General features: G+C 43.9%; 2 protein-coding genes and 2 non-coding genes across 22 annotated transcripts in view; all 4 read right to left on the bottom strand.

Moving 5' to 3' along the window:
- Positions 1–1,900: 1,900 nt before the first annotated feature.
- LOC122458284 lies at positions 1,901–13,024 on the bottom strand. Of its 12 annotated transcripts, none has more exons than XR_006278260.1 (6): positions 12,712–12,726; positions 12,357–12,389; positions 11,217–11,249; positions 10,169–10,199; positions 8,023–9,199; positions 7,802–7,816 (listed from the first exon to the last, which is right to left on the bottom strand). XR_006278260.1 is itself a non-coding variant. In XM_043506130.1 (5 exons), exons 1-5 carry the CDS (start codon positions 13,013–13,015, stop codon positions 2,064–2,066), a joined length of 1,695 nt encoding a protein of 564 aa, XP_043362065.1. In that variant the 5' UTR covers positions 13,016–13,024; the 3' UTR covers positions 1,901–2,063. The 12 variants fall into 12 exon arrangements, 10 of the variants coding, with proteins under 10 accessions (XP_043362065.1, XP_043362067.1, XP_043362066.1 ...); XR_006278259.1 differs by having other exon boundaries at positions 12,357–12,386; XM_043506130.1 differs by lacking the exons at positions 7,802–7,816; positions 8,023–9,199; positions 12,712–12,726 and adding exons at positions 1,901–3,393; positions 12,748–13,024.
- Positions 10,335–10,541, bottom strand: LOC119845587. Its single transcript, XR_005289641.1, has one exon. It is a non-coding gene; the product is annotated as a small nucleolar RNA SNORA73 family (small nucleolar RNA).
- On the bottom strand, positions 11,371–11,577 carry LOC119845586. Its single transcript, XR_005289640.1, has one exon. It is a non-coding gene; the product is annotated as a small nucleolar RNA SNORA73 family (small nucleolar RNA).
- Positions 13,025–16,022: 2,998 nt separating the features above from the next.
- PHACTR4 (phosphatase and actin regulator 4) overlaps positions 16,023–17,887 on the bottom strand; it is a 100,497-nt gene continuing 98,632 nt past the window's right edge. For all 8 annotated transcript variants that reach the window (XM_038377772.2, XM_038377775.2, XM_043506126.1 and 5 more), the window contains one exon: positions 16,023–17,770. In XM_038377772.2, coding sequence (XP_038233700.1) covers positions 17,755–17,770 — 16 coding nt within the window. In that variant the 3' untranslated portion in view covers positions 16,023–17,754. The remainder of the gene's footprint in view (positions 17,771–17,887) is intronic.

Here is a 17,887-nt window from a genome sequence, read left to right as displayed (position 1 = left end):
TCATAGTAGAGAACTTCCCCCCACTCTGCAGCTAACTTTTGAGAGCCTGACTCCATGGAACTGCTGTGCCCTGAAGGTTTAAAATACACATTGGTTGGGCTTTGTATTACGGCATTTGGATGCCGTCTCAAGCCTCATCCGCATCACACATTAGCTTGGTAGTAGGTACTTTTGAGACATTCAGAGGAACTAAAAAACGCTCAGACCTACATTACTCTTGGTTTAAGCCAATGCTTTTAGGTTCCCTTCACCTTATAAAAGTCATTCCACAGAACATTAGATTTAATAAATTCAGATATGCACAGCCCCGGTGATCAAATGACAACAAACACTAGGTCAATTTTCTGGTATATTTCACTTTGGACAATGTTACTTAGGTATCCCTACAAAATAGCCAGTTTATATTTCTGCCTCTCCTAGTAGCTTGCTAATATCTTGGAACTTTAGCCTTGAGTACAGCATGGATGTCTTACCAGAATGTAGTTTGAACTACGCTAAGCTTTTGTTCACTTCAGCTCTCCAGTGTATTCTGCGTTCCTTAACATTTGGACTGTTTTCTAAGGAACGTTTTCCTCCTTTAAAGAGTCACTATCATGACAAAAACCCTATTTTCTTCTTACCCATCAATAAAATCTCAAGCTATTAAACCTTACTTTAAAGATTTAGTTTGCCCAAGTTTCATATCATAACTACTCCTGTCGCTTATGAAGAGGATGGAAATTAGTTTCCATTGCTCATATAATGCGTCAACAATTTGGTTACTCATATAGCAGGGGGATGGTCAAACCCTCACCAAAAACTATTTCATTCGAGTCATATAATGCCATAGGTATTCATGAGAGACAAGGTGCGTGAAGACATAATTTTTCTTGGACAAATTTCTGTTGGTGAGAGAGACAAGTGTTTGATCAACACAGAGCTCTTCTTCAGGCATTCATGGCATTTTACAGAGAAATAAAAATGTAGGTCTCTGTCACTTACAATATTAGCAGAAATATTTTCATTAAATATTACTAATGCTATGTTTTGTAACAAGAAGTTGGTAAAGCCTACACTTTGGCTCTGATAATGACCCCTTAAAAGCTCATCCTGGGCAATCTGGTGGCTAGGAGCCCTATTAAGAAAGTTGCCAAGCAAGGTTGCTTCATAAATCCAACAACCACATCTGCTGGAATTTCATCAGCCAGTTTGGCATCAAGGAAGCCTCAGTTTGGTCCATTTAGTCCTGACGAGTTGATACCACTGGAGATGAAAGACTTAATCCCCAGACATCCAAGGACACAGGGAGAACCCAAGTGCATACAGCTATTTGTATGAAACACGAGAAGTCATCTGGTGTTCCTGAGTTTCACTCTGAGTGAATGGAACATTTAACCAGTCACATCACTGAACGATAGATCAAGATCCAAGCACCACTGTTTAAAACCAATTCCTTTATTGGTCATACCACTGAACCCCTCAGTCAGTGTCCATAAGATTCTTTATGAAGAAATATTGCAGACTCTCCTTAATACAGTACACATGGGACCTTACCTCCCAACCTCCCACCCTCTCCTAGTATCTAAAATGCAGTATTACCCTGGATTGGGGAGCCCACTGGAACATTTCTATTTCTTTCCAGTTAACATCTCTGACTTTTTTCCTGTTTTACTAAAGCTTTGTCTAGACTAGGAGTATGGGTATGCTGTTAGAACACATTAGCTAGTGATCTACAAGTCTAGTGTAGACATGGGCGAGCAACAGACACCACTGATTCGGTTAACTTAATGTACCATCTTGACACACACACACCCCATAAATCATTTCAAAGCTTATGTCTATTTTAAGATGAGGTATGATGTGGCGCTGCCAAGCGGTGCCACTACTACAGAAATAACACATTAAAATGATCACTTTGAAATATTCGCATGTTTCTGTTAGTTTAATGATTCTATGCATTATTTCAAGACATAAAATTGGATTTGTGACCTTAAAGCATCACAATAACCATTTAAAGGGTGAAATACACTCTAATAATAAATTTGTACAGGTATCATTGACATTTAGTAGCGCTGGTGACATTTCTAGTCAACATCACTATCTTGTTCACCATTATGATCTCTGTGGAGAGTGCATGGGTTACTATTAAACACTATGCACTCTGCAATTGAGCGGCACCTTCTTTGAATGTCTTCTGGAGGAAGATACTCATTGCTGACTGAATTATGTGCCTCTTTATCTATCAGCCGAAGGACAAATTCCTGCACCAACTGGGGCACAAAAGTAGCTGGTCTCTGAAAATTACAATCACCTGTCTTTGGATAATATTCTGAGGCTTTCACTTTGGCTATTTCAGACCGAAGGATTGAAGCAGCATTATACAAAACCACTTGTTCATTTGAAAGCCGATGATCAGCTTCACTCACCGGAAGCCCATCCAAAAAACACTTGGATGATTTAAGGGCCTGCTTCAGATTACTAGAAGCTTGGATAGCATCAGCTAAAGTTATTGTGCTGCATAGAACAATGGTAGACTTGCCTTGTCCGTGCTGAGCATGGAATGAAATTGCAGACCCATAGTGTTTTACTAATCTTGCCTGTAATTTGCTACTGGAATAGCTTGCGGTTTCTATCTCTGAGGGCAGTAGGGCTTTGTATCTTTGAAGCAGCTTGGATAGGAGGAGAGCTTTCTTGTTGTCCATAAGATCATTGTCTATCTCTTTAATCAGCTGATAAAATGCAACATCATAAGGTGACTGTATTGTTGCAGTGCAACTTGATTGTTTTGCTTTAAGATTGGTTTTACTCAAATAGGAAGAAATGCATGTTGAGTGATAAACGGCCTCTTTAGCAATCAAGTCTTCCACCGATACTCTGCACATCATGTCAGCATCTCCTCTTTGAACTGCCGCCTCCCACAGATTGGCTGCTCTCTCAGATGTTACTATTCTATGAAGTTTCTTGTCTTTCTTATGTGTTTTTCTTAGGCAAACAATGCAACAGGACCAATCACTGGAGGATGTGCTTAAACCGGTGGCTACAGACTCGGATGAGCATGCTGCTCTCTGATCAGATTCAGAGTTTGTTTTCCTCCCTGGGTTCAACATAACTCTGACATGTGCCAAATTCGACTTGCTTGTGTATTTCTGAAAGCAACCCCTGTGATAGAGTATTGGTGGCACAGCGTCTAAACTAGAAAACTCACCCAGTAGCCGCCAATACAATTCATCTCTCCTGGCTTCTGCTGCCAGCATCACAGAGTTCTGGCCAGCACTGGTGGCTTTTGACAGTTTTGCATTCTTTTGATTTTCTTGACAAACAACACATTTTTCAAAGTTTGTGGACAGTCTTTTTTTCTTTAATCTAAGCTTTAAGGGGCTTGTATCCACCATGTCTTCACATATCGTAACTGCCCTGTAGAGGTAAAATTCCCAAAGTATATTGTTAGCATTACTCACCACTACCACCATTTTTCATTTTCTATGAGTATATAGACTATGCTAACTTGGATCTACGTTAATAGAAAAATGGCCAGTTTTGCTTAGTGAGCACTTTGAGTGAAGCCCCACTGAAGCTGTGGATTGTCATCTCTAACCCTAATACTGACCTGTGCATAAGTGTCACTGAATAAAAAAAACTAATTTCTAGAATATTTCAAAGACTAGTACTGCACACATATGCAATTACAGATTAAAACCTTCTGCCAGGCAGACTAGATGCTACATTGTATGTACACAAGCTTACTAATGAAGAAGCATTAAATTATGAATTCATACACATTTATACAAGATCGGCCATATTGGGTTGGACCAATGGTCCATCTATCCCAGTATTCTGTCTCTGGCAGCAGCCAGTGCCAGATGCTTCAGAGGGAATGAACAGAACAGGGCAATTTCGAGTGATCCATCATCCTGTCCTCCAGTCCCAGCTTCGGCAGTTTGGGGTTTAGGGACAACTGAAGCATGAGGTTGTGTCCCTGACCATCTTGGATAATAGCCATTGATGGGTCTAGAACCCCCTGAACTTAACTAATTCTTTTTTGAACTGTTATACTTTTGGCCTTTACAACATCCCATGGCAATGAGTTCCACAGGTTAACTGTACGTGTGTAAAGAATTTAAGCGGGTGACTCCTAGCTCTTGTGTTATGTGAAGGGGTAAATAACACTTTCCTATTCACTTTCTCCACCCCATTTATGATTTTATAGACCTCGATTATATCCCCCCCTTAGTCATCTCTTTCCCAAGCTGAACAGGCTGTCTTTTTAATCTCTCCTCATATGGAAACTGTTCCATCCCCCTCATCATTTTTGTTGTCCTCTCCAATTCTAAAGTAGCTTTTCAGAGATGGTGTGACCAGAACTACATGAGAATGCCAATGGATTGATATAGTGGCATTACGGTATTTTCTGTTTTATTATCTATCCCTCTCATAGAATATCAGGGTTGGAAGGGACTAGTCCAACCCCCTGCTTTACCAATCCCCAATTTTTGCCCCTGCTGCCTAAATGGCCCCCTCAAGGATTGAACTCACAACCCTGGGTTTAGCAGGCCAATGCTCCAACCACTGAGCTATCCCTCCCTCCTAACAATTCCCAACATTCTGTTCGCTTTTTTGGCCGTCACTGCACATTGAGCAGATGTTTTCAAGATCTCTTTCTGGAGTAGTAAAAGCTAATTTAGATCCTATCATTTTATATGTATAGTTGGGATTATTTTTTCCAATGTGCATTACTTTGCATTTATCAACACTGTATTGCATCTGCCATTTTGTCACTCCATTTTGAAATTCTGCGTAGCCTGCTTTGGACTTACCTACGTTCAGTAATTTTGTGTCATCTACAGCTTTTGCCACCTACCTGTTCCAAATCATTTACCAATATGCTGAACAGCACAGATCCCAGAGGCAACCCCACTATTTATGTCTCACCACCGAACACTCATCATTTATTCCTACCCTTTGTTTTCTTTTAATCAGTTAAATGAAGAGGAGTCCAGTGGCACTTTAAAGACAAACAGATTTATTTGGGCTTAAGCTTTCGTGGGTAAAAAACCCCACTTATTCAGATGTATCCACAAAAGCTTATGCCCAAATAAATCTGTTTGTCTTTAAGGTGCCACTGGACTCCTCGTTGTTTTTGTGGATACAGACTAACACAGCTACCCCTCTGATACTTTTAATCGGTAACTGACCCATGAGAGGTCCTTCTCACTTATCCTATAGAACTGTAAGACTGGAAGAGGCCTCAGTTCATCTAGTACAGTCCCCTGCACTTAAGGGAGGATTACATAATAGCTACACCATTCCTGACAGGTGTTTGTCTAACGTGTTCTTAAAAACCTCCAATGATGGAGACTCCGCAACCTCCCTAGGCATTCCAGTGCTTAAACACCCTGATAAGACTGTTCCAACCTATACCCACCCTGACTGCAATTTAAGCCAATTGCTTCTTGTCCTAGCCTCAGAGATTGAAAACAATTTCTCATCCTTCCTCCTTGTAACCTTTTACATACTTGAAAACTGTTATGTTCCCCTTCAGTCTTCTCCTCTTCAGACTGAACAAACCCAATTTTTTCTGTCTTTCCTCACAGGTTGTTTCCTAGACCTTTAATCAGTGTTGCTGCTCTGGACTTTTTCCAATTTGTTCACATTTTTCCTGAACTGTGGTGCAGAGTTTGACACAATACTCCAGTTGAGATCTTATCGGTATGGAGCGGAGCAGAAAACACTCCTGCTGATATATCCCAGAATGAGGTTTGTTTTTGCAACAGTGTTATATTGTTGGCTCATGTTTAACCTGTGGTCCCCTATAACACCCCCAGTACTCCTTCCCAGGCAGTCATTTCACGTGTGTGCAATTGATTGTTCCTTCCTAACTAGAGTACTTTGCATTTTTCTTTATCGAATTTCATCTTCTATTTCAGACCATTTCTCCAGATAATTTTGAACCAAAGCACTTGCAAACCTTCCCAGTTTGGTATCATCTGGGAACGAAGATATTGATTAGAACGGGATCCAGGAGCAATCCCTGTGGGACTCCAGTCAATATGGCCTTCCAGCTTGACTGAACTACCCCTCTCTGGGAACAGTATTCCAACCACCATATGCACCCACCTCACAGGAGCTTTATCTACACTATATATGCTTAAGAGCCTTTGGTAAGGGACCTTGTCAAAGGCTTTCTGAAAGTTCAAGTACACTACAGCTACTGGATCACCTTTCTCTTTCAAAGAATTGTAAGAGTGGTGTGGCATGATTTCCCTTTAGTAAAATCCTGTTGACTCTTCCCCCGCATAACATTTGTCCTTAACCTAGTTTCAACCAACCTGCCTGGTACTGAAGTTAGGCTTGCTGACCTCTAACTGCCAGCATCACCTTTGGAGACTTTAAAAAAGTAAGTCTTTAACTATCCTCCAGTCATGTGGTACAAATCCTGATTTTAGTGATCCTTCCCTACTGACTCTTCAATCCGGGACAATTCCTCAGATGTTACCTAAAAAGGAATGGCTGGGGTGCATCGATCTCCCCTAAATCTTCTGCAGTCAAAACGAACAAAATTCATTTAGCTTCTCTGCAATGGTCTTGTCTTCCTGGAGTACTCCTTTAGCACTTCAGGCTTCCCACTTCTGTACTTAAAAGAATCTATCTATCTACTACTACTACTACTACTACTACAGGTACACAACCTTCACTGGGGGACTGGCCTGGTCAGCCAATTTCATTTGAAAAATCAGAGATATTCACCATTTTCACTTGATAAGCAGCTTCATCATTCCTGATGAAATTTGCCTATGCAAACCCAGTAAAAGTATTAATACATTAGGTAGGTTAGACCCATAAATACCACACTAAGATGTTGCAAGGAACAGTAAAAACTATAGTCAGGCCTGTTGAAGTGTTTCTGGAACTGTGCAAAATCTGACTACATTGTAGTTGTGTTAGTCCCAAGCTATTGAAACAAGGTAGATGAGGTGGTAATTTTTCTTGGACCAACTTGTTAGTGAAAGAAGCTTTTGAGCCTCACAAGCCTCTTTTCAAGACTCTGTGTAGCTCAAAACCTTGTCTGTTTCACCAAGCAGAAGCTGGACCAAGAAAAGGTTCTCACCTACCTCATCTCAAAAATTAGACTCATTTAGGGCCCATTGTTTCACTCACCTACAGGCTAACAGCACTGCTTGACAACTCTATACCTAAATATAAGCTTTCAAATGATATGATGTGGATGAGTACATTAAACTCACTTTGGAGAATTGCCACACACTTAACAAGGCATGTACTAAGCCGAATTAAAGCCTGGGCTGTAGTTAGTGCAGTTTAACATATTTAGGTAATAGTCAATGGAATTTTTAGAATGTGTTATCCCAGGGGTTATCAACCTTTTTCTTTGAGGCCTCCACAAAACGATATAAAAACTCCATGGTCCAGCTGTGCCACAACTGGTTCTGCACAAAAAAAGCCAGGGCAAGCATTAAGGGGTAGCAAGTAGAGCAATTGCCTAGGGCCCCCACAAAGGTATGTTGCTCAGGCTTTGGCTTCAGCCCCATGCAGCATGGCTTCAGCTTTCTGCCTTGGGCTCCACCCAATCAAGTATCTCTGGCACTGCTTGGTGGCCTCTCTGAAACCTGCTCACAGGCCCCCAGGAGGAATGGACCTCTGGTTGAGAACCATTGTGTTATCCAACATGCTGTAACACACCACCCATAATAATCCTTGTCTAGACAAACCTGAGTTTAAGTGTACACTGACAAAAATAAGACATGCGACTCATGAGTAGTTGTATGTATATATGTAGCAATTGTGGAAAATGTAGTGACAGCAGGTTACAGAACAGGGTGAACTGAAATGTTACAAAAAGAAAAGGAGGACTTGTGGCACCTTAGAGACAAATTTATTAGAGCATAAGCTTTCGTGAGCTACATGCATCCGATGAAGTGAGCTGTAGCTCACGAAAGCTTATGCTCTAATAAATTTGTTAGTCTAAGGTGCCACAAGTACTCCTTTTCTTTTTGCGAATACAGACTAACACGGCTGCTACTCTGAAACCTGAAATGTTACACACACTTGAGTCCTCTCTATATCAGTTTCCACCACTAATGCCACCAGTGCGATCTACACCTGGGGGTATCTGTGGCAGGATGGATTGATTTAAATCAAGGCAGTTTAAAGCATGATGTAAAACGCCCAGTGGAAAGCCTGTTTATATCACTGATTTTAATCAATCTTTAAATTTGTATTTCAGTTATTTTCTAAAGTTAAACATGTTGATTTAAAACTAAATAGAAAAGCCTTTACACCAGATTTGGTCCATCATTTTCTCTAACTAGAACAGTACACAAACATGTATTTAAGCAATTATATAGCTTAAAATTCAGATTTTTAGTAATTTATAGTCCATTTTTATGATAGCAAATGATGGGTGATAAATTGCTTATTTACTAATTAACTTTATTCATGATTTGTGTCAAGCTGCTTTAAATTGGCAACTGAAATTTTTAACACACAACAGCATACAAATTTTATTATTTTTTATTAAACAAGCCCTTACAGTACATGACCTATTGTGCCATATCTATAAAGCTTGACCTCAAAAGCAAGATTTTTCCCTGTTTCTTTCTTTACATTGGAAATCAGCCTGTAAGGTTTTTTGATAGAGACTTATGGATTCAGTATATTTATTAAAATGTTTTTAGATTATTATAAATGTAAGTCTTAACATTTTGTATTAAACTCAGATTTCATTTAACAGAGACATAATTTAAATAAAAAACATTTTTATCCACTCTGTGAATTATGAAACCCATTTTTGCCAAAGTAATCACAGCCTTATTGCATTTGTCAGGCTACTGGAGACTACACAAAGCACTATAAAGGAGTAGAACTAAAATCAGAACTCTCCTATCCAGGCAAAACATAACACATGACCACATCTACATTTTTCCTTTGCATAACCTTGTTAAACCTCTTTTCACTAACTCCTCTTGTTTTCTTTAATTTAATCATGAGATCAAATCCTGGTGTTAACATACCAGGTCATTAGAATAACTAATCCACAAAAGGGAATAAAATATAGTACTAAAATACTATCCAGTCAAAAGAATAAGAGACCAGGACATGAATGTGAAGAACTGCAGGAATCCTGCTGGAAAATGGATCCAAAAGAGAACTCAAATATGGAACCTGAAAGAGTGAACCCTGTAATCCAGCTGCTTCTTCATTTTACCTGGAGAAAGAAAAAAGCTAGAGGTCAGTGGTTTTGTTTTATGGGATTTTCCTAGGTATTTTAAACAAAATTATCAGTGTTAGTGTAAGACAGGAGAGCGCTGTGGTTAAAGCCTATGACTAGTCAAGAGACCTGGATTCTATTCCCAGTTTTGACTTGCTTCCCGTGCCTTATTTCACACACACACACACACACACCCTCCCCTCCCATCAGTAGTAGGCTAATGTTGATTCTTCACAGGGAATGTAGCAAGGTTTAATTCAAGAATAACTGCAAACCTTGATAAAAATGCATATTTGGAAGTGCAAATGATTTCCAAACAGGTAAGGCAATATTGTAGGGATTTCACTCCCTCTTGCCTTGCTATAATATGCAGACTAAATCATGGCCCTCAATCCCACAGCTATGGGAGACTATTTCATAGGTTTCAAGATTCCTGCCTTCCGCTGCTCTGATGCAGTACCCAAACTAGGCAGCCCCGTTGTCTTCTCTACTGGAAATTATGGGAGATTAGGTTACCTTAACCCAGCCTCAACAAATTTACATGGGAACCAACTGATCATACATATTGCAGGGTGTAATCAAAATAATTTAGCCCCACACTAGTGATTTATGCAGATTCTCATGCTTTTCAGCAAGGCAGGTTTTTTTGTAGTTTCAATTTCCTCATAGCAGGTTATAATCTACATTTGAGGACCACACCATGGTCACACAAGTTCAGGTCTCATCTGCCCCTTAGAAGCTACAAGGCTTGAAGGCTAACCTTGTGTTGGCCCAACAGAGCAATTCCTCTGGATAGCTACAATGAAGTGAAACTTTATGACAAACTAAGGTACTTTGCATCTGATTCCATACAGCTCTTTTATATACTAATCAACAAAGCTAAAGAGCTTGTGCTAATAAACATCAGCTATGAAATGCAAAAAATCTACATGTCTATGAACAAGTAATGGACAGTACATTACTCACCTTTTCAACTGATGCAACATAGCACCTGAAGCTAGAAGAAAACACAAAGTTTTCAGATGAGTTGATAATGCATCCCTCTTGCATCAGATTTCCTTACAGTTCACTGAAGAGTGTTTTTAACATTCACATGCACAACCCTGGCAATAAAGCAACTATCTGACTGATGCAATGTCTCCTGCATGGTTTATCTCCTCAGTCACAGTCCGAAGACTCAGAGAAGCAGTAGGAATATGCAGGCTGCAGACCAGAGGCCCAAGCTTATTCTCCAACGTCATGGAATGGGACTATACGTCATGGAGCCCGAAGGCCTACGCTCCCATATGCCACACGGGCAGAGCCAAGAGAGAGCAACTTCTCCGGATGCCCACGTTGGATTGAAATAGTGTACTCTAGCACTGTTTTACACTAGTGTATACACAATTGAACTGCCCACCCAGTTAGCTTCCCAGATGCTAAACTTTACTGAATTCCACCCCATCCATGCAGTGGCCCATAATCCACAATGCAAAGCATGGATATACATCATGCATCAGTTACACAAATGTGCTAGACAGACCTTTGACCAAATGGGCCACACAAAGGCGGTTTTATAAACACTGAAATGGCTGATGTAGGTGAACTAGAATTCATATTTGATCTATATCAAAATTTTTATGGACCTGCACAAAAATCTATAGTCAGTCACCGAAAAGGCAAAGGGACTACAGCATAGCTTCTTGATTTCAATTATACAAAACCATACATGCATTGGGAACACTGCTGTTGACACGAGATTTCAAATATACCACTCCATGCTCTCCCAAAAGCCTGATCCTGCAACCAGACAACAAAGTGCTCCTCTATTGTGAGAAAGTAGGATCACCATTTATGCTTATAACAGGGGTGGTTCAGGTTTAGTTAAACTTTGCTATCCTTGGTGAGCCTTCTCCATCTCCAGGATTCGATGTTATTTTGGGTAAACTGGGCTACTATGCAGAGCCAGCCCAAGAAAACAATACTAGGGAGTGGAAGGGTACCTTTATGTACAAAGAAAATTGTAAGTCCTCACCTTGTGGACAGGCATGTGCTGCTTGCAAAGCTGCTGAAACAGAACAAGCAAACATGTTAGAACAACTGAATGAATCCCTGCTCAGTCTGCCTTATGGAGTTTGATAGGGTTGCAGAACATGGCTTCTCAGAGCCAAGAAACAACCTGAGTAATGCAATGTCTCCTGCATGGTTTATCTCCTCAGTCACAGTCCAAGGACTCAGAGAAGCAGTAGGAATATGCAGGCTGCAGACCAGAGGCCCAAGCTTATTCTCCAACATCGTGGAATGGGACTATACGTCATGGAGCCCAAAGGCCTACGCTCCCGTATGCCACACGGGCAGAGCCAAGAGAGAGCAACTTCTCCGGATGCCCATGTTGGATTGAAATAATGTACTCTAGTCCATACACAATTGAACCACTCACCCAGTTAGCCTCCCAGATGCTAAACTTTAATGAATTCTGACCTCGTAATGCAGTGCCCAAAAACCCTCAATGCAAAACACGGGTATACACCATGCAGCAGTTACACAAATGTGTTAGACATACCATGGGTAATGCTGTGAAAACTGACCTCTGACCAAATGGACCACACAAGTCTGTTTTATAAACACTGAAGTGGGGAGATGTAGGTGAACTAGAATTCATATTTGATCTATACCAAAATGGAAATTTGTATGGACCAAAACAAAGATCTATAGTCAGTCAATGAAAAGGCACAGGGACTACAACATAGCTTCTAAATTTCAATTATTACACAAAATCATATGCATTGACTCAAAAGCATATTAGGGCTGTTAGAGATCTCAGGAAGTCATCTAGTCCAATCCCCTCCTCAAAGCAGGACCAATACCAACTAAATTGAGAATACTTGTTGACACAAGATTTCAAATGTGCCACTCCACACTCCCCCAAACGCCTGATCCTGCAACCAGACAACGGAGTGCTCCTCTACTGTGAGAAAGCAGGATCACCATCTATGCTTTCTAACAGCGGCGGTTCAGGTTTAGTTAAACTTTGCTATCCTTGGCGAGCCTTCGCCATCTCCAGGGTTAAGTGTTATTTTGGGTAAACTGGGCCACCATGCAGACCCAGCCCAAGAACACAATACCAGGGAGTGGAAAGGTAGCTTTAGGTACAGAGAAGGTTGTAAGTCCTCACCTTGCGGACAGGCATGCGCTGCTTGCAAAGCTACTACCCGGGAGCAGCACGCGGCGCCGCCTCCCCACCCGCGAGAGGCGCCGGGGGACGGGCCGCGCTTGAGGCCCAGGCTCCGGTCAGGGGAGGGCCCAGGCTGCGGCCTTGCCGCCCCTGCAGGGCCTGGGGCTCCTGCCCGGCGTGCGGGAGTGTCCCCCCCCCCCATCCATCCATCAGCGAAGCGGGCCCGCGAGCAATCACGATCCCCGCCGGCCACCGTCAGCAGCGCTAACCCGCTCGCCCCAAGCCCAGACTCCCCTTGGCCGTGGGCGAGAAAGGAATCATGACCCCCCGCGGCCACCATCCCCTTCCCCCGCACGCGCCCCGCTAGCCCGGCCCCTCTCCTGCCACCCACCTCGCTCCGAGAGAAAAGAGCGACAAAGGCGGGGCAAGGAGAATTTATAGCACCCAGGGCACGACGGGAAGAGCTGGTCCAAAGCGCATGCGCTGCAGCGGTGAGCCGGAAACGGCGGGGCGGGGCTTGCGTGGCGTCGCGTCGCTCGGGGCGGGCCCAGGCGCCAATAGCTCCGTGGGGGGGGGGGGGGCGAGACCGCCTGCGGCGCGCGCTGCGCCCTAGCTCTCTGGCCGGGGGGCGGAGGCTCCCTGAAGCGCATGCGTACCATCGATCTCGGGCGGGGCAGGGGCTCGGCCTCAGGGCGGCGGCTGCGGGGAAGCCCCGACAGCGCCCCCTGCAGGGCCGCCCGAGAGCAGCCGCGGGTGGGGGAGGGGCAGTGGAGGGCAGGCCCCGACAAAGAGGGGGAGGCTTCAGCCAAGGAACGTTTCGGGGGCCCTCGTGGCGCGGCCACCAGCCCTTGCTGAGCAACAGAGCACCCAGGCCCAGCCAAAGCGCTGCCATTAGCGTGCGGGGGGGGGTTCCGGCCTGGGGGGCCTGGATCATAAAAAGAGGGCTGGGAAAGGTGACATGTGCCTGTTTGGGGGCGCCAGGCTGGGGGGCGGCTTCTGTTAACGCCAAAAGGGGAGATAGAAGGGCAGGAAAGTAGCTCAGGTAGGCCCGCGGTGGATTCATTGCCCCCTGACCGAGAACGTTCTGGATCTTCGTAGAAGCTCCCGGAAGCCTCCAGAGGCCGAGGATGGAGAACGACGCTGTCCGTGAAGCGCCGAGAAGGGGGGGGGGGGGGCCGCCGAGCCCCCAGCGCCTCTAGAAGGGGCGAACCGGGGGGTAACGGGCGACGGCGGTCAGCTCCTGCAACGCCCGTTTAATAGCGGGCCGCCTAATGTTGACGCACGGTTCGACTTCTTGATGGCGTCGGTACATTTCAGGTTTCAGAGGAGCAGCCGTGTTAGTCTGTATTCGCAAAAAGAAAAGGAGGACCCGTGGCACCTTAGAGCCTAACAAATTTATTAGCGCATAAGCTTTCGTGAGCTACAGCTCACTTCATCGGATGCATTTGGTGGAAAAAAACCCACCAAATGCATCCGATGAAGTGAGCTGTAGCTCACGAAAGCTTATGCGCTAATAAATTTGTTAGTCTCTAAGGTGCCACCGGTACTCCTTTTCTTGGTACATTTCAGTTATCCCCAAGATGAAAAAGTTTCCGTGTCCTTGGAGCAGCGGTTCTCAACGTGTGGCCCGCGGCCCCCTCAGCCCAGAGCTGCCGCGCACGTGACATCCTCAGGGCCATGCGGGTAGGACGGGAGGTGGAGGCGCCCCCACCAGGGTCAACGGGTTGAGAACCACTGTCTTACAGCAAAAAGGAAAGGAGGACTCGTGGCACCTTAGAGACTAACAAATTTATTAGAGCATAAGCTTTCGTGAGCTACATGCATCCGATGAAGTGAGCTGTAGCTCACAAAAGCTTATGCTCCAATAAATTTGTTAGTCTCTAAGGTGCCACAAGTCCTCCTTTTCTTTTTGCAAATACAGCCTAACACGGCTGCTACTCTGAAACCTGTCTTACAGCAGCGGTCTCCAAACTTTTTTGACCACGCGCCCCCATCCGTAAAAAATGTTTGAGCACGCACCCCCACTATATGTATGTGTATAAATTATGTACATGTAGTACTGTACTATTATATTGTGTAAGTTATAAAACAAAAACGATAAGAAAAACTTTTAAATTTTTATTTATTAACAGTACAAAAAACCTTTTTGCTCTCACTAAAAAAAATTAATGTTTTTAGTGAGAGCAATGTGATTGAATACGCTTTATTTTTGAAAATCTTGTTTTAAACACTGATACAGCAGGCGCTCAGGGTGGGGTGCAGGGTCTGGGAGGAAGTTAGGGTGTGGGAGGAGGCTCAGGGCTGGGCAGGCAGAGGGTGCAGAGCACTAACCTGGGGCAGCTCCTGTTTGGTGCAGGGGGTGTGCAGGTGACTCTGCGCAGCACAGCACCCTCCCCCCCACGGCCGCAATTCTGGGAGCTGCCCCCCCCCCAGCAGGCAGGGCCACCCGGACCGCAGGGGCTTTAGGGGCCCTGGGGCACTGGCCTGCAGCTCTAAAGCCCCTTTCAGAATGCAGCCCTGCAAGCACGGGCTGGAGGACTCAGGAGGAGTAGGGGCAGCCAGCGGCCAGAGAAAAGCAGCGCTTTCCCCTTCAAAGCGCCGCTTCTCTCCGGACAGCTTTGAAGGGGAAAGTGCCGCTTCGTTCCAGCTGCTGGCTGCGCAGCTGCCCCCGCTCCTGCACAGACCAGAGGACTCAGGGCCACCCCCCCGCAGTGCTCCTCCTGCCGCACCGCCCTTTTGCTCTGGCGGCACTCCTCCTGCTGCACCCCACAATAGATAGTCTTGCACACCCCACTTTGGAGACCCCTGTCTTAGTGAAAACTAGTTTGTTGCTTACATATGGCATGAATAAATACAGGTTTAGTGTGCAAATTTATCGTCTTATATGACGACTAAAATCATGCCTGCAAATCATGCATCGAAGTCATGAAATGGGCTACAAATGCAATAAAAATAATTTATTCAGAAGTTTAACAAATGGGTGGGGGGGAGGGGTGCCGAAGACACTCCTCGCCTGGGGCACCATTTGGTATAGGGCCAGTTGGGTAAAACGGGGTAGTGTAGACCAGGCCTAAAGGTTTGGAGACATAGTCAGCAGTGGAGACCAAAGAGCAAGATGTCAGCAGACCTCAGTAAGGGCGCACTGGCAGAAATCAGTCTCTACTTCATCCCACAGAATTTCAAACAGGTCCCTAAATCCTGTGAGCAGATGGACCTCACTAACCTAATGGTTCTCCCCAGGCCCATTCATATACAAATGCACAGAACCAAGTGTACTCCAGCTCACAAGCTACCGTAATATCTATTAAAATAGCATGTCATCTTTAAGATTCAAAAGGTCTTAACCTACTATATAGCAACATGGCAGAAATGCTATTGCTCTTGAGGGTGGAGGCCAGCAGCCAGCTAGTACACAGTCTGCTGTACAATGTGGGTGAGAGGAAATTTTGGTCAGAGGCACTAGGACAACAACATTCTCTATCCTTACAAACAACATCCTGAGGATCTTCAGTCGAAGGTGGACAGGACCTTAATCATGGTCTCATCTGACAGACCTGCAAAGAATAAAACTGCACGGAACTTAATTGCTCCTTCTCAAGAGGGATTTGAAGTAGTCCCCATTATTTCTCACCTTCCTGTTAGTGACACAAAATGAAAGACAAGTTGTTTTGTTTACAAAAAAAGTCCTAAAATACTTTTATTTAATAATTAAAATTTGTCAACAGGAAGACAGATATACAATGCAATCATTTAGTCTAGAGAGATTCTGTACATCAGGGAAGCAATCTGCAAGTGTAATGCACCAGGTTCCATATTGTTTTCTATAAAAGGGAACTTCAGTCTTTGCCTCTTGCTTGTGAATCATTGTTTTTGGGGACTGTGAGGGAACCCTGAAGAAACAAGAAATTATCCCCAGTGACTCCTTGCTCTAAGAGTATGATGACTGAGATGAAACAAAGATTAACTGGATCTCCTGTGTAAAGGTAGCAGATGAGGGTGCCACATTACACCCCGTAGGACTGACCCAGCAGATACTTGGCACATCATAGAAGAAGGGCAGTACCAAGAACACGAAAAGGCCTCCACACTAGGCAGACATACATAGGATTCATGAGCACAGACCTCAAGCACACTAATGCCGATGCTAGTCGGCACAAGCTATGAGTGACCTCCAGCAAAGAGAGTGAGCAAGCAACAAACAAAACACGCCAGTGATCCAACAATACAGAACCCTCCACCCCCCTGTAAAATCCCAAATCCCCCATATTCTTGAGTAACATCTCCCCCGCCTCATTCCAAGTGTCACTTCACCCCCACGGGACAAGTGCTGTGCACATCGCTACAGTAATAGCTTAAGTCAGCATTAAAGACATTCAGTAAGAATTAATAAGAGAACTTTCTCAGAAGACTGACTGGTTTTAAGGTCACTTTTTAAAACCTCTTCCCCTCCACAGTGTAATTCTCAAAATTTCCAGGAGGTTTCGCTATGAGAATAGGAAAAGGCAAGTTTCACCCTGATCTGGGAGAGTGTTTTTAAAAAAAAAAAAAAAAAGAGGAAGCCACAATCAACGAAAAAACTTATTACATACCACAACTTCCTGAAATTAAAAACAAAACTTTAAAAGGAAATCATCATTTTCTGTGTCTGTAGCTCCCGTTAAACAAGACTTAATTGTCTCAAGACAAGGTCTGTTAGCACAGGAGCAGGTTCGTGGGTTTGGTTTTTGTAAAATAAAAAATTAAGTTTACAAGATGCAGCATATGTTGTTAAGGTCTATACATTTCCCTTCCAGGGCAACATATCATTGGTCAGTAGTGATTCAGAATATTAAGTACATTAAAAAGAAGCAAGCAAAACCAAAAAATAGTCACATGTCAGTTTCCTGCCAGGTCAGCATTTTTTAAAAAGGTTTCCTTTGTACACAGCAAATATACACACATGCTTCCCAGCTCTCTGGAACATCAGAGCTTAGATTATTTTTCCCCCCTTCCCAAAAAAGGGAAAAACAAAAAGTTCCAACAAGCTTGTAAGGACTATTTACAGCAGAGAACAGGGCTCATCGGGAGCAATAAAGGGAGCTGGGGGAGGAGTGGAAGAGCTCAGTTCCAATGCCGGTGTCGTCCTCAGGAAGGTGAGCCGGGATGCCCTGGGGAGTATTGCTGTATCATGCGAGGTATAGTGTTCAGTTCCAGCCTGATGGCACTCGAGATGCGTTTGTTCCAGTGAAATGCTACATTCATAGGATGCCCCAGCTCAGAGCCCTTTTCTAGGTATGTTTTCAAGACAAAGCTTGGATGAGCCCCAAGGTTCTCCTCCACTATATTGCTCAGGAGATGGAAATAGCACGCGCTTTCAATCCTCTCTCCTCTAGTGTCTCTCATTCCCTCTTCTGGAGGATCATGGCCGATGGAACCTAAAATAGAAGAGTAAAACCAGTGTCACACCTGGAATCTGGGTAAACTGTAAGGAAATGTTATGGATGTTAAAATATCAGGAAGTCTTTAATAAACTAGTAGTGTCCCCACACTGA

Source organism: Dermochelys coriacea, chromosome 19, assembly GCF_009764565.3.
Source record: "Dermochelys coriacea isolate rDerCor1 chromosome 19, rDerCor1.pri.v4, whole genome shotgun sequence".
In the NCBI taxonomy this organism is placed as follows: domain Eukaryota; kingdom Metazoa; phylum Chordata; order Testudines; family Dermochelyidae; genus Dermochelys; species Dermochelys coriacea.
The sequence above is the reverse complement of the archived record's forward strand: the minus strand, read 5'-3'. Positions and strand labels throughout refer to the sequence as shown.